General features: G+C 52.8%; 1 protein-coding gene across 2 annotated transcripts in view; it reads left to right on the forward strand.

Moving 5' to 3' along the window:
- Nucleotides 1-8827, forward strand: part of CSNK1G1 (casein kinase 1, gamma 1) — a 90538-nt gene extending 81711 nt beyond the window's left edge. The window contains exons 12-13 of one of the 2 annotated variants that reach the window (XM_009895542.1): nucleotides 2571-2677; nucleotides 8092-8827. In XM_009895542.1, the coding sequence (XP_009893844.1) occupies nucleotides 2571-2677; nucleotides 8092-8146 (162 nt within the window). In that variant the 3' untranslated portion in view covers nucleotides 8147-8827. The remainder of the gene's footprint in view (nucleotides 1-2570; nucleotides 2678-8091) is intronic. The other variant, XM_009895543.1, reaches the window with a different exon arrangement.
- Nucleotides 8828-13392: the final 4565 nt, after the last annotated feature.

Genomic DNA, 13392 nt, shown 5'->3' on the forward strand with positions numbered 1-13392 from the left:
CGCAGGTGCGAGTGGGCCTTACAGCCACATCTCTCCGGATGTGGTCTGTGGTGACCCCGCTCTCTTGCTCCCCAGTGCATTTGCATTTTAGTTTTGGAGCCAGTGGTAGACCAGCACAAGTGCGAGGGCATGGCGGCTGCAAGGCGGATCTCTGGGCGATTGCACTGTGGAAGGTGGCTGAGCAGAGGACGCACGACAGTGCCAGACAGCATTAAATATGGCACTACAGCTAAATTTTTAAATTCCTGAAGAGACTGCTTCTGTGTATGAAACCGTACCTGCCTCTGGTCATCAGTCTGGCTCGCCAAGGGAGTTTTTTGCTCTCCTGCCAGAGTAAGGTGGCTGCACACGATAGAGGGAAGATGGAAGAGTCATTCAAGCAAACAAGAACTGCCTAATATTGCTGGTGAGGTGAACTCTTTGGCAGCCTGCGGAGCTGGCTCTGGTGTCAGACACAACGCTTTGAAAATTGGCTCTGGTGAAATGGGGATTAGTGCCTGGAGCGGGACAGAGCCGAGCTGAGGAGACGGGAAGCGCAGGGTGCCCCTAGGTGAAATGCAGATTAGGATGAAAGTTTTACTTATTGCTGATACTTGGTTGGATTCAAGGATTTTTTGGCTTGATGAGCCACATTCCTTTTTTCATTTAAAGATATTTTACTGAGTAGCAGAAAAACTGAAAGATAAGGAGAAACTAATGTATGTGTAGCTCTGATCTCAGATGTGAGCGGACAGTAAACTGGAGAATCGTTCAAGGTCAAGTTGGACGGGGCTTTGACCACCCTGATCTAGTGAAAGATGTCCCTGCCCGTGGCAGGGGCGGGGGACTAGATGATCTGTAAAGGTTGCTTCCAACCCAAACCATGCTGTGAATTCAGCCCTCCATAAGTACAGAGTAGGTGCTTTTATTCATATTTTTTTTTGTGCAAGGGGAAGTTTCCTTGCAGAAAGCCGTCATGAGCTGCGTCTCCCCATGAACAGCGCCAGAGTAGCTACAGCAATAAGGCAGTCCTAGTCTGAATTCGACTGGGCGGGTTGCCCACCTGAGCAGTTTACAAGCCCGTATGTGCCACCATAAGCATTAAAATTTTGCTTACCTGCAGCCAAGAACAGGAAATCTTCTGCTGTGCCTGGCTGCTGGGCTGCAGATGCTTCAGTTCTTTCTCACCAGATGCCCCGGCTCATGCTGAACCCTTGGGAGGTTCGAATGGCCGTTTCCTTTAAGGCAACGGTTGAATTTGCCACATCAAAATGAAGTGGGGGCACGTAAAAAAAAAGAAAAAAAAAAAAAAAAAGAGGAGGAAAATCACAGGCTTTTGTAAACTGAAATTTAACAAGTAGCTGGAGGAGGTGTGGGAAGATCGCTGGGAATAGCACGATTAAGTGCTAGCATTTTGCAAAGTTGTGTGGGAAATGTGAGGGTCTGGAGAACCTGGGTAGGCCCGCAGTGTGATGAGGCTGGGAAGGCAGGTGTGAAGAGAACCCAAGGAGTTGTCACTCGAGGAGAGCTCTGAAAACCACACGAGCTGAGTCCTGACCTGTCTTGGCAGAGATTGGCCACGGGACTTGATCTGCAAAACCAGCAGTTGCTAATAGAACTTAAGTATTTGAAATGAACATGGATTTAATAGTGAGGGGACATCTGCTTCAATGGCTTCCTTCCCTTCACCTGTGGTGATTAGGTCATCCAGAGCCACCAGGAATACAGGGTAGCACCTTGACCGTGGGAGATATCTCCTTTTACCTTATGAAAAGGCAAAGAGGTGGAGCAGGAGGGGAACCATGCATCATTACAGCTCTGGAGCCAGGAGCAGCTCCAGGTGTTCACAACAACACACAGGAGCCTGTCGTACCTTCCAGATGGAGTGCAGAAGGGACAGCCAAACTTCGATCCCATACAGGTTTCTTTGGCGGTTGTTGTGGCAATAGAGCAATGATGAATCATCCAGAAAATTATGTGCTGTCCTGGCAAATGCAGAGCTGCTGGCAGCTGGGGATCTGGATGGTCATGTTTATAAGGGAGATGCTGAAGTAAGCCATAAAGTCAGCTGTGAAGCAAAAAGAGATGAGAGGCTGTATCAATAGCTTTTGGGTGAGGACATAATTCCAGAAACTGGCTGCATAAGGAGGCTCTGGTGGCTCTGGAGTGACTTCTTCCCATGGTACTGGCAGGCAACAGGACCGAGTCACTCGGTTGTAAAAATGTCAGGGGAAAACAATCAATATAATACAGTTCATGTGTGTATTTAGGGCTGTCAGTTAGTCTTCACACTAGTGGCTACGCCTCCCAAAGTGGTATAGCCTCCTAAAGAGGAGTGTGGATTTGTGAACGCAGACACAGTCCCCTGCCTGCTGTTCTCCTTGGGATGAACCACCTGGTTTCTTCAAACCCGGCACATGATTCAAAGGCATTCAAGGAATCTGACAGCCTGCTAAGAGGGTGCAAAGAGACAGGAGCAAATGGAAGATACTCCACAGATTTCCCATTCTCACAGCATCCCTTGTCCAGGTGGGTGGAGACGTGTCATGTGCAAGGGGGCTTCATTAATGGGGCATTCGTTTGTATTTCAGGTGGTTAGCTCGACCAATGGGGAGCTGAACGTGGACGACCCGACGGGGGCACACTCCAACGCGCCAATAACAGCGCAGGCAGAGGTGGAGGTGGTGGAGGAAGCTAAGTACGTTTGCTTTACAAACAGGCTTTCCACTGGTGTGGTCATTAATCCTCCTCCTGGGAAACGAGTGGGGATGTTTACCTGTGGTGAAGTACTCGATGCTCGTGTCCCATGCCCTTTTCCTTGCATATTGCTGCTTTTGTGCATGGTGCCTTCAGTGCTGCTGCTGCTGCTGCTGCTTCTTTTTTACACTTGTCGTGGCTGGAGAACGTAACTGTTACTCAGAGCATGTACTGCAAGATAGACAGTAGCAGAAACACCAGAATAATGCGAATTGATTTCAGGAATCCCGGTGAGCGTCCCCTGTTCCGAAAGGAGAACGCACTGTACTCTCATGCTGAGAGTGTAGGAGTAGCTTGAGCACAGCTCAGTGAAGAGGTTGTTGGTCTGACACTTAACACTTTATTTCTGGCTGCAAGAAGTGGATGCCAGGTATCGGGAACAGTCCTTGCAGGGACGGGTAGTTCTCTCTGTGAATTCTCTTGGTCCAGCCCAAGAGAAGCTGAGTGAGAGAAACCAGAAGCAGCCCTGCCGCTGTCGGGGAAGAGCGTGCTCCCTCTGAGCTGACCTCTCCTCTGTAGTCGGTGGTCAAGAGTGAGAACTGATGTACAAAGTTGCTGCTTTGACTATTTTGGCCTCCTTTGCACACGTGCTGCATCTGGCACCATCATGTCACCTTTTGCATGATCCTCAACACGGGACCTTCTCACTGCCTCTGAACTAGAGCAGGACCCTGGCAGGTCACAGTCCAATCCTGACACTCCCCGTGCGAGGGGTAAATAGGCCCTGGGGCTGCCTTTGAACTGGTCGGTGCTGTGACGTTGCCCAACCGCCTGGTTATAATTTGACTGGATGACGCTGGTGTCGCTTGTCCCACGTTGTTTGTCTCGGCCTCTGTGGGAACCTCTCTTAGGAGTGGCTTGTGGGAGGGTGAAAAGGAAAACTGGCAGGCATGAGAAAGGGTGTGTTGATGGAAAAGGCCAGTCTGAAGCCAGTGCTGGTTGTCCTGAAGGTCTTCTGCTGTCTATTCCTCTGTCCCTTACGAAGCGCTTGTGCGTGGTCTTGCTCACTGGTAGCTGGCCTGGGCGTGATCCTGGCAGCACTGTGCCCAAGCAAGAGATACACTTTCTGCTGCCGGCCAAAGGAGCGAGCCTTGGTTTTGGTGCCGGCTCCTCATCAAGTACAGCAAGGTGGGGGAGATCTTGAGGTGCAATTTGCGGATTGGGCAATACTCCTCTTAGATACAGGTAGTGTGCACTGCAGAGACCACCAGTTTGGTGTCACAGGCTCTGTCTTGGTCAAACTGAAGTGGGTCCCTGGCAGGCACGTGGCTCGGGGTTGCTCCTAGGAAGGATGGGGGAGATGCCACCCTTAACAGTCCTCGATACAACGACCCAGTGCAAGGAAGAGCCAGCTTTTAAGATGGGACCACCTTCAGCCTGTGTCTGCAGCACCTTGTTCAGCGAGCCCAGGGTCCAGACCACACACCTGTGTACTGGGGAGATGTCAGGACAGGTGAAAAGGAGCGTGCAAGGGCCGTGCTGCCCAAGCCATGTCTGGTGATGCGTGGAACTCTTCTGTCTCCCTCCAGCCCTTGTTTGTGTGGCCCCAAAAGGGTTTTGGAGGTGCTGGGAAGCAGAGCACAGGCTGCTTTGCACTGACAGGTTTGGGGTATCTTGTCATTCCCAAGTGTAGTCCGCTTCGTTCCTCTCGCCACAGGGAGGGCTGGTTTCATCTTCCCTTGCATCTGTGATCATAAATCCCCTCAGATATATGTGGAGCGCAAAGGACTTTTAGGTTCTGCTCTGCAGTAAAGTGGGCCAGAAGGAGCTAGAAGGAGCTGGAGTTGGGGCTCTGTGTTTCGAGACGAGATGCAATAGCAGGAAGGACTTTCCCTGGCACTCCCGGCAGGCAGAGGAGCTGTGCAAATGCTTCTGCTTTGGGGTACGCTGGAGATAATGAGCTCCTGATCCCGGCTGTGGGTTTCACTGAAGGGCAGGTCCCAGGTGTAGATCCACGATCTGGCCCTTCTGCCGCTGGAGCTGCAGGGGACCAGATTACTCTCCTGGTGGCCCCAGCCCCAGATAAGAACCTCGTGGGGCCTTCATGAAAAACAGAGGGTGTTTGTCAAAGGCCTCAAGCCCCTGGAAAACGTGGCAGTTCTCAGCGGCGCCATGGCAAGGGCAGAGGTGGTATGAGGGCTGGGGGCGGGCGGCGGGCAGGCATGGTGTGTGTCTGCCAGTCTGCACTGCATGTTTGCATGGCTGCAGTGACATGCTTTCATCCCACCTCTGTGAACTAATTGCTCTTTCTTCCTTTCTGTGTTTTTTCTCTACACTCTCTGTAGCTGCCTGAAAATGCTCAACTTGTGGTGAGTCCCTCTCTCCAGTCCACATGCAAGGGGGAGCGGACCAGACTAGACTGGGGTTGGCAAAATCAAACCGACCAAACCCTAAAAAGGCACAAAGTCAAAGCCAACCCAGAGCTGTTTTGATTTTAGGACCATGCTGAGGACCACATGCAATATTGGGGAGGGTGTGGGCTCTGTCTGAGCGGCCGCATTAGGCCAAGCAATTTGGCTGATCTCTGAACTGGTGGATGCAAAAGATGGATTTTAATCCTTTTCTATTTGGCTTACCATCTCCCCCAAAGTGTTACGTCCATGGGCAGATGATGTCTAATGGAGTTGGGCAGAGTCGGGACCAGGCTTGCCGAGCGTCTTGCAGGAATTCCTCACACAGACGGTTACAAAGGGAAAGCTCTGCGCTGGGTATCGAGGGGACGGGGCCAGTCGCTTCCTCGGAGAGTTTCCTCTGAAGAAGCACAGGCCAGGGCCTGTATCGTTAGAGAGGACGGAAAAACGTGGCCATGGAGTCCTCATTAGTGACAGAGCCCCAGCTAGACCCCGTGCTTGGGAGAGGGTGGGTGGGAGATGGCTCCTTTCCAAAAACCCCGCAGCTGCCAGCCGAAGGTGCAGGTGAACTGGCTTCTCCAGGAAAGAAGGGGTGGAGGGGTTGGGATTAGCATTGGTCCAAGCCCAGCTCAGGCATTTGTAGGGTTTTATCAGGGTTTTGAAGTCTCAGCTGTAGTGTCCCGGTCTCAAGGTGTCCCATGCAGGTATGCCCTCCCTCCCTCGCCCTTTGGGGAATCCCAGTAAGCAGAGGACCAAGTGGAGACTCGGATGAGGAGTTGGTAGGTCCCAGGGAGCGCTGATGGGTGGGACTCACTATGGAGTGAGGTGACAAAGCCCGTGTGCGGCGAGGAATGTCCTTGTTGGATGGGAGACTGACTGCCTCTGCCCTGCTCTCCATAGGCATTGCCTCCGATACCTCTGGCATCTCTGGCTTCTCTGTATGTCGTAGTCTGGGGCTGTTCTCTTGGGCATTGTCTGCATGCAGAGAGATCACGTTCTGTAATTGTCAGCCTGCCTTATTCTTTTATTTTGGTGTTTTGCCTCTGCCTGTCTGAACTGCCAGGACTTCCTTTCCTGAACCCTTCCCTGGACCTCTTGAGTAACAGCCTAAAAAGACAGTCATAAGGAAAAACAGCCAGAAGTCAGTCAGCTCCCTTCGTTCGGTGCCCAAGGAAATGAGTGCTGCTCAGCCCTCTTCTTCCCTTACCCACTGCATGCGAAATCATAACTCGTGCATTTTCCATCCTCTCTCCCCATAACGTTCCCCACCTTACTCACCATTGCCCAAGTCATGAAGGAAGGTGGCTGCTGTGGGAGAGAAATACTGCGACAGGGTACAGCAGGAGAGGGTGGCAGGTGGCCCGGGACAATAAAACGCAACACCAGTCCTGGGGGGTGAGCAGTGGGAGCGCCAGGCATGCGGAGGAGCCTGGGTTAGGTGGTGCTTCAGACTGCAGGCTGCAAATGTCAGGCTAGGTGGGTAGTGATGGAGTGGTCACAGGTCGCTCCAAGCCTGTGTTCCTGCAAGGACAAGTGCTTTGTGTTTTCTCTCGGCTCACCTCCAAACTGGGCCTGTTTAGGAACCTAAAGACATATCGTGGACTTTGAACTTCTCCTGGCCATTAGTCCGTGCAGGCCAGAGGAATGTGTGGTAGGAGGTGGCCCTCCTCTTGCTGTGGCTGTTTGAGTTCTCCATGTTGTAGGGGGTCTCGGTCCCCCCAGCAGACAATCTGCGGTGGCAGGCTTGGCTCACCAGGGGGTGGCGGTGGTCACCCATTGCTTTTGCACCCCATAGTATGGCTCGTGCATGCAGGGGCAAGCACCTTCTGGGGCACGAGTGAGAACAAATCTGTTCGTCCAGCTCTGATGCCAACATTTCAGAGCCATGAAGGACACAATGGAAAATCATTTAGAGAAGTTGTTACAGTGTTTTTCAACGCTTTTTGTCTGGCTGTTGGTAAAAGATGCTTGTAGGAGAAAATGGTCTTTGCATACTCACATCCACTCTTGCTGCTTAGCCAGGCATCCCTTCCACCAGCCTGAAAAAATAGTCTTTCAGCATGACCCAGCCTTCTCCAGAGGTGGCTGTAACGGCAGAAGGAGAAAGACACGTAGCTCAGGAGCAGAACTCACACAGAACAAACATCTTTCTGCTGTGCACAGGATTCCAGAGAGTGGGCTGGAAAGGTAGATACGCCTTAAACGCCAAGTAATTCTGTAGGAAGCCAGCAGGACTAGAGAACTTGAGCGATTGCTTTCAGTGTATCCCACAAGTGAAACCACCACTCTTCACGGTTCAGCTGCGATGGGCGTTTTTCTCCCCACCTCAGCCTCCACTATCCATCCTTCTTGCTTCCCCTAACCCCTGGGCGCTGTGCACCTCCCTTGCATCGGATGGGGGAAGAAGCAGGGGTTCCGCATACCGGCACTGAATGATTTGTCCAAGGTGGAAGCTCTGGTTATTGTGAAAGGTTCAGTAAAGAAACCTGGTCCCTGAGCCGAGATCTCTTTGGAACTTGTCTTTTTAGTGAACGGTGGTGAAAACCGTGTGTCTTGTAGCTGGGAAGAGCAGCCAGGGCTCACTGTCCCAGTCCGCTCCCTCCAGGGTTCGGACAGAGGGAGCGGAGCATCTGGATCCTTGTTGTACTGCTTTCCCAGATGGCTCCTTGTGTTCCTGCCCCAGTCGAGCCTCAGGAGGGAGACAGCCTGGATCCTGGCGCTCCGGGGCTGCACCCCACTGTCTCCCACAGCCTTTGGGTGGTGGAACCCTCCCCCAGCTAACTTGCCTTTGCTGGTCTACCAGTCTGGGCTGGTGGTGTCGGCCATCCACCAGCATCTGCCGACCTTGCCGACTGTCCCACGGGACGGCAGGTCTGTCTGGGCCTTGGGCCAGGTGCGTGGAGGTGCTGTTGCATGCGGCTGAGCAGAGGGAAGCCCAGGGTGGTGGGGGACCTTGCTGGGGTGCCGAGCGTGGGGCTAACTTGCCTTGTTCTTTGTGCCCCAGGTGCTGCTGCTTCTTTAAGAGGAAACGGAAGAAGACGGCTCAGCGTCACAAGTGACCGGTGCCTCCTGGGCCTTGCAGGAACCACCACGCCTGCAGCTCCTGCCCTGTCTCACTGGAAGGGGCTTCTCTTTAGGGGGGAGGAGGAGGCATAGGAGGAAGAGAGAAAAAACAAAAAAAGTGACATTTTAAACCAAAAAGAGAAGAAAATGTTCCAAAACAAACCACTCTGGGGTGGATCTGCTGAATGGTCTCCCTCGTTCACTCCAAGCCTGAAGCTCCTTTTGGGACCAGGACTGTGGCTGGCTCAGGTCTTGGTCGCCCTGGGAGGGGGGCTGGCTGGCTGACCCTCCTTCCCGTTGTTTACGGCGAAGGCATCGTTCACACAAACCTGAGGACTGTGCTTAGTTCCTGCTCACTTTCCTCCCCCCCACCTCCCCTGCGCTCTCTGCTCTTCCGTCCTCCTCCCTCCTTAATTAAGCGAAGAAATACCGTAGGCTCGATTGGCTGTTGAGAGGGCAGGAGGATTCGGTGCGGGCAGGAGAGTTGCCTGGAGAAGGGCCTGACTGCTGCAGCAGTAAGAGACAGGTTCCCTTTTCGGCTCCTTGGGAACAGTTACACTGTAATGTGCAAGCTGTGAGAAATTTGCAATCTACTGTTCCAGTTAGGTTTTTTTTCCGGCTCCCTTGACACCTCCCTCCTCTGACGGTAACAGAGCAATGTGGATTGTTTTAAAGAAGCTGACGTCGTTGCACTTTTTATTATTTTTAGCATTTACAGATGCACATTGTATCTGTGGATCTCTGCGTGGCCGTGCGGTGCCAGCGCAGACAGACATTCAGCTGGGAAGACGGTGGGGTGCAAAGAATGCCCTCCAGTGGGGATGTCGATGACATCCCCACAACCCTCGTGCCAGTCTGGGGTTCCCGACGCCTGCCTTGGGCCACGTGCTGAGGAAAGCATACTTGAATTTTCAATCACCCTTTCTAGCTGCTGGTGAATGTCCCTACCATGGTTTCCTACACCGTGCCTGACCCAACCGGCCGGGAGACGCAAGGCTGTAGCCCAGCGTTGGCAGGAGGGAGCGGCGTCAGCTTTGCTGAGCTGGAGGAGTTTGCACTGGCTTAAGAGGTAGATCTGGATTAAGGTGACTGGGAGGCAGCCGTTTCCCGAAGCGTAGGCATTTCTCGGTGTGGGCAGCCGGGCAGCCTTCTCAAATCCCGTCTGTAGGGTGGTTGTGAACCTTCTGCAAGAAAGCGTTAGCAGGAGCAAAGCTTCCCCGGCAGGGGAGAGGATACTTCACTGCCTTAACACTGATTTCATCTCTAGATGGTCAGATAGGTTTGACTGGAATAGCCTTCACGTCCTCTCTGTGAGCGTGGGTCTGGGGCACATTGGGACACCATCGCACCCTGCAGGAGAAGCCACGGTTCCCACCCACGGCTTTTGAGCCAAACCAATAACTAGCAAAGGGCTTGGGGCGCTTTGCACACATGTAAAACAAAAAAAAAAAAAAAAGAAAAAACAACAAAAGAAACCAAACTTGTATCCTGCTGCAGCGTTTCCAGACTTGAAGGAGGCTGTGGCTGCCCAGGGGTTACCGCAGATGTGGCAGGGCTCTGGGAGAACTTGAGCAGCTTTTGGGGAGGCGTGAATAGGTTCCTTGGACTTCTGTCTTTCCACATGTGACACCCGACCAGGCTGGGACTGCTCACTTGAGGGACTTTGCTTGTCATAAACTCGGGCCTGGCTCACCCCACATGCCCCAGACAGCATGAAGGGAGGAAAGGGAGAGACTAGATCTCATTATCTTTTATTTTTTTAATGACGATCTGCATAGCTTGGAGGTCATGGAGCAGCACTCGTGAGAGGTTTGGTTCCCCTGGCTGGGCAGAATCAGGAGATCATCCTGGGCTGGCAGCTTCTGGGCTTGTTCTTTGTGCATCCCTAAAGCAGGCAGATGCTGGTGTGGTGCCAGGGCGAAAAAGCCTCGCTTCCTTGCCGGGATCCCCGTAGGGCATCTCTTCGCCATTCTCCGCTGCGTTCTCTCCATGCCTTATCCTGATGAGCGTGGCTCGGAGGCGCGGAGCTCTTTGCTTGCACGCCCTCCAGAAGACGTGTGCACCCCCCTTCTTGTTCTGCAAAGCGCTTTCCTTGAGCCGTGCCGTGGGCTGGGGCAGGAAAGGGACCGCTCACCTCCCGCAGGCACGTGCCAGGGCGCTTCGCCCTCTCGTCCCCTCCTGCCAGAGGAAGGATGGGGACTGTGGCCGCGTTCCACCCGTCTCTTTCCAAACTCCTCCGCTGCCAGTGGCCCCCAGAAGCCCGTTGTCTCTGGTACAGGCGTTCCCCTCTCTGCTGTAGGAAACCGTGGTTTGGCATCTTGGGAGGGGGGGGAAAGGGGCACAGGCGCTCCCTGGGGAGCGGTCCTGCCCGCTGCAGATGGAGCCGGGCCCTGAGACACTTCTGTTGCTGCCCTCCTAAGCCCCACTAAGTGCCTGTCACCAGAACTCGATTCCTTCTGCATCTCCTGCCGTGTTTGGTCATTCCTCGCTGCCTCCGGTCAAGGAGCAGCTTGTAGTTGCAGCATATGTAAGTGTTTGCAGGGTGAGGGAGGGCGGGGGGGAAAAGGGGCCATCTCAACAGTTTTTGTTCTTAAATGGGTTTTTTTGTTTTGTTTTTTTTTGTTTTGTTTTGTTCTTTTTTTTTTTGTTTAAAGTGAATGTATTTGATTGTTTAGAAACTTTCCTTGTTTTTAAGTGGGTTGGTTTGAAAGTTATTTCACGGTGACCCACTACCGCTTCTCTCTGGAGATACGATGTTCTTTTAATCCTACGATGATGTGTTTGTAGGGGAGGACTGTCCCCCCACGGCATGCTGGTAATGCTCACTTGTACCAAGCCCTCTTGCACTATAATCGTACGTTGGACTCTTCAAAAGGGCAAAAATGTGGGGTGGAGTGGTTTTTTTTTAAAGAAAAAAAAAAAAAAGGAAAATAAAGCACTTTAACAGCAAGTCCTGTGTTTGAGGAAACCGCTGTCCCCAGGGAGCTCGGAGGTGACTAGGAGACGCAAGCCAGACTGAGCCAGCCATGCGGTGGTAGGAAGCAGGGCATTAAGCCTACCTGGGCAAACTCTCCTCTCCTCCTGAGAAGTCGTTAGCAGCTGGGAGACCCCAGGGGCGCGAGGGGAGGGCGCAGCAGGGGGCACCCGGCGCTGCACTGGCCTCCCCGATGTAGTTCTCCCACGGTGTGGCCCACCAACGTTGCGATGCAGTCTTCTGAGGTATCAAGTGAGATGATTATTATTTTTTTTTTCAATAAAACATTGCACTGCTGCATTGTTCTCCATGAATAGATGTATTTATTACCTCTTCTTGACAACATGGCTTGTATTTCCTTTTCCTTTACTTCTGTTGGGCTCTGCTGGTAGCCCTCCTCTTCTCTGATAAGCATGGAGCCTTGAGGGGACGATGCACAGAGTGGGAACTTACAGGACCTTCGAACTGCTTTGTGCTTTACAGCCGTGGATGGTTCGGCCCTACAGAGCTTGGCCAAGGCACAGTGGCACTGATTTCTCTTCTCCCTGTGCCTGCACATTCCCGCTTCAGGCATCCTGCGTAGCAGAATGGGCTAATCCATTAGTTACTTGGAACACGAAGAAGTGAACCACCCCAAAACCTGCTGTCACATAGTCCTCATGTGTCTGGAAGAGCATCTCCAGCTGCTGCTGTAGGCATCAAGCATGCCTTCCCCAAGTAGAAGGGCACTGCGCACGCCTGCCTGCTGGCCAGGGGACAGTGCGGGGCTTCAGCTCCAGCCGAATCCCTCAGCACTTGCCACACTGGCAGCTGTGCTGGCCAAACCATGGTTGCCTCAAGTGCCGCCTCCCTCTGTGCCTCTGTCCACTTCTCTTCCGCAGAAAGGAGAAGCACTGTGCCGCTTCTGTGGAGTCAACAGCCAGGATCGCGAGGTTTTCCAGCATGCAAATAGCCACTGCTTATTTATTCTCAACGCAGAGAAAAGCATTAAAGGAGATGCCACCTCTTAGCCAAACACAGCATCTTTTAAAAACAGCTTTCAGGGTATCTAGGCAGGGAGAGCACCTGCAGCGTGGTTCCCACTCTTTAAAACTGCTTCACACTGGGATCTTTGCCGGGACACTTTTTCTCCTTCCGTTTCCCAGCCTTAAACGTGATATTTTTAGCATGAACTTTCATTTCCCATTCCCAAAAATTAGTCTTGGGACACTCATGCTCTGAGAAGGAAGACAAACCTCAACCTTTCTTTCCCTGGCCCTTGGAAACATGCATCTCCACCAGGCAGTTCCTTTAAAGGTTTCTACATTAGGCAGTTAACACTGACGCACATCTATTTGAGCAGACATAAAAAAAAGTAATTCCCATGTGTTCAACTAACTCTGGTATTTGTGAACGACTGTGCTAAACTAGACATATTGTGTTCAGTTTTGGGCCCCTCGCTACAACAAAGACCTTGAGGTGCTGGAGGACGTCCAGAGAAGGGCAACAGAGCTGGTGAGGGGTCTGGAGAACTTATGAGGAGCGGCTGAGGGCCCTGGGGGTGTTCAGCCTGGAGAAAAGGAGGCTGAGGGGAGACCTTCTCGCTCTCTACCTCTCTCCTGAAAGGAGGGTGTAGCGAGGGGGGCGGTCTCTTCTCCCAAGTATTGGGCGATAGGACAAGGGGAAACGGCCAGGGGAGGTTTAGATTGGGTATTAGGAAAAAATTCTTCCCCAAAAGCGTTGTCAAGCACTGGCACAGGCTGCCCAGGGAAGTGGTGGAGTCGCCATCCCTGGGGGTATTTAACAGATGGGTAGATGTGGTGCTGAGGGATGTGGTTTTGTGATGGACTTGGCAGTGTTACGCTGACGGTTGGACTTGAGGATCTTAAAGGTCCCTTCCAATGTAGGCGATTCTGTGATCAGCACCTGCAATACTGCAAACACGTCTGTGTGCTTTCAGCCTGACCAGATCTGCTACTTAAGAGAAATTTGGGCCTCTCAGAAGAAGACCATTCTCTCGCACTCCTTTCTTTAGCGTTATCACGCTGCCTCACCCGCTCTTCAGCCTTGCCCTGGAAAGAGGAAAGGGGGGGAGTCCCAGGGGCTCCCCTCCCCTCAGGAGAAGGCTCCATCTTTGCAGCTGGGGGGCGGGCGGCCTGCGCCAAGCGCTCCCGGGCTCGGCGCGGCGAAGGGCCCTGAGGGCGCCGAGCTGTCGTTTACTGTGTCCCTTTAGCGTCCCCTCTCCGCCTGGGTTATCACCGTTTTATCGCCGGAGACACAACCCCCCCC

The sequence above is a fragment of the Charadrius vociferus genome, unplaced genomic scaffold, assembly GCF_000708025.1.
Source record: "Charadrius vociferus isolate BGI_N301 unplaced genomic scaffold, ASM70802v2 scaffold132, whole genome shotgun sequence".
NCBI lineage: Eukaryota > Metazoa > Chordata > Aves > Charadriiformes > Charadriidae > Charadrius > Charadrius vociferus.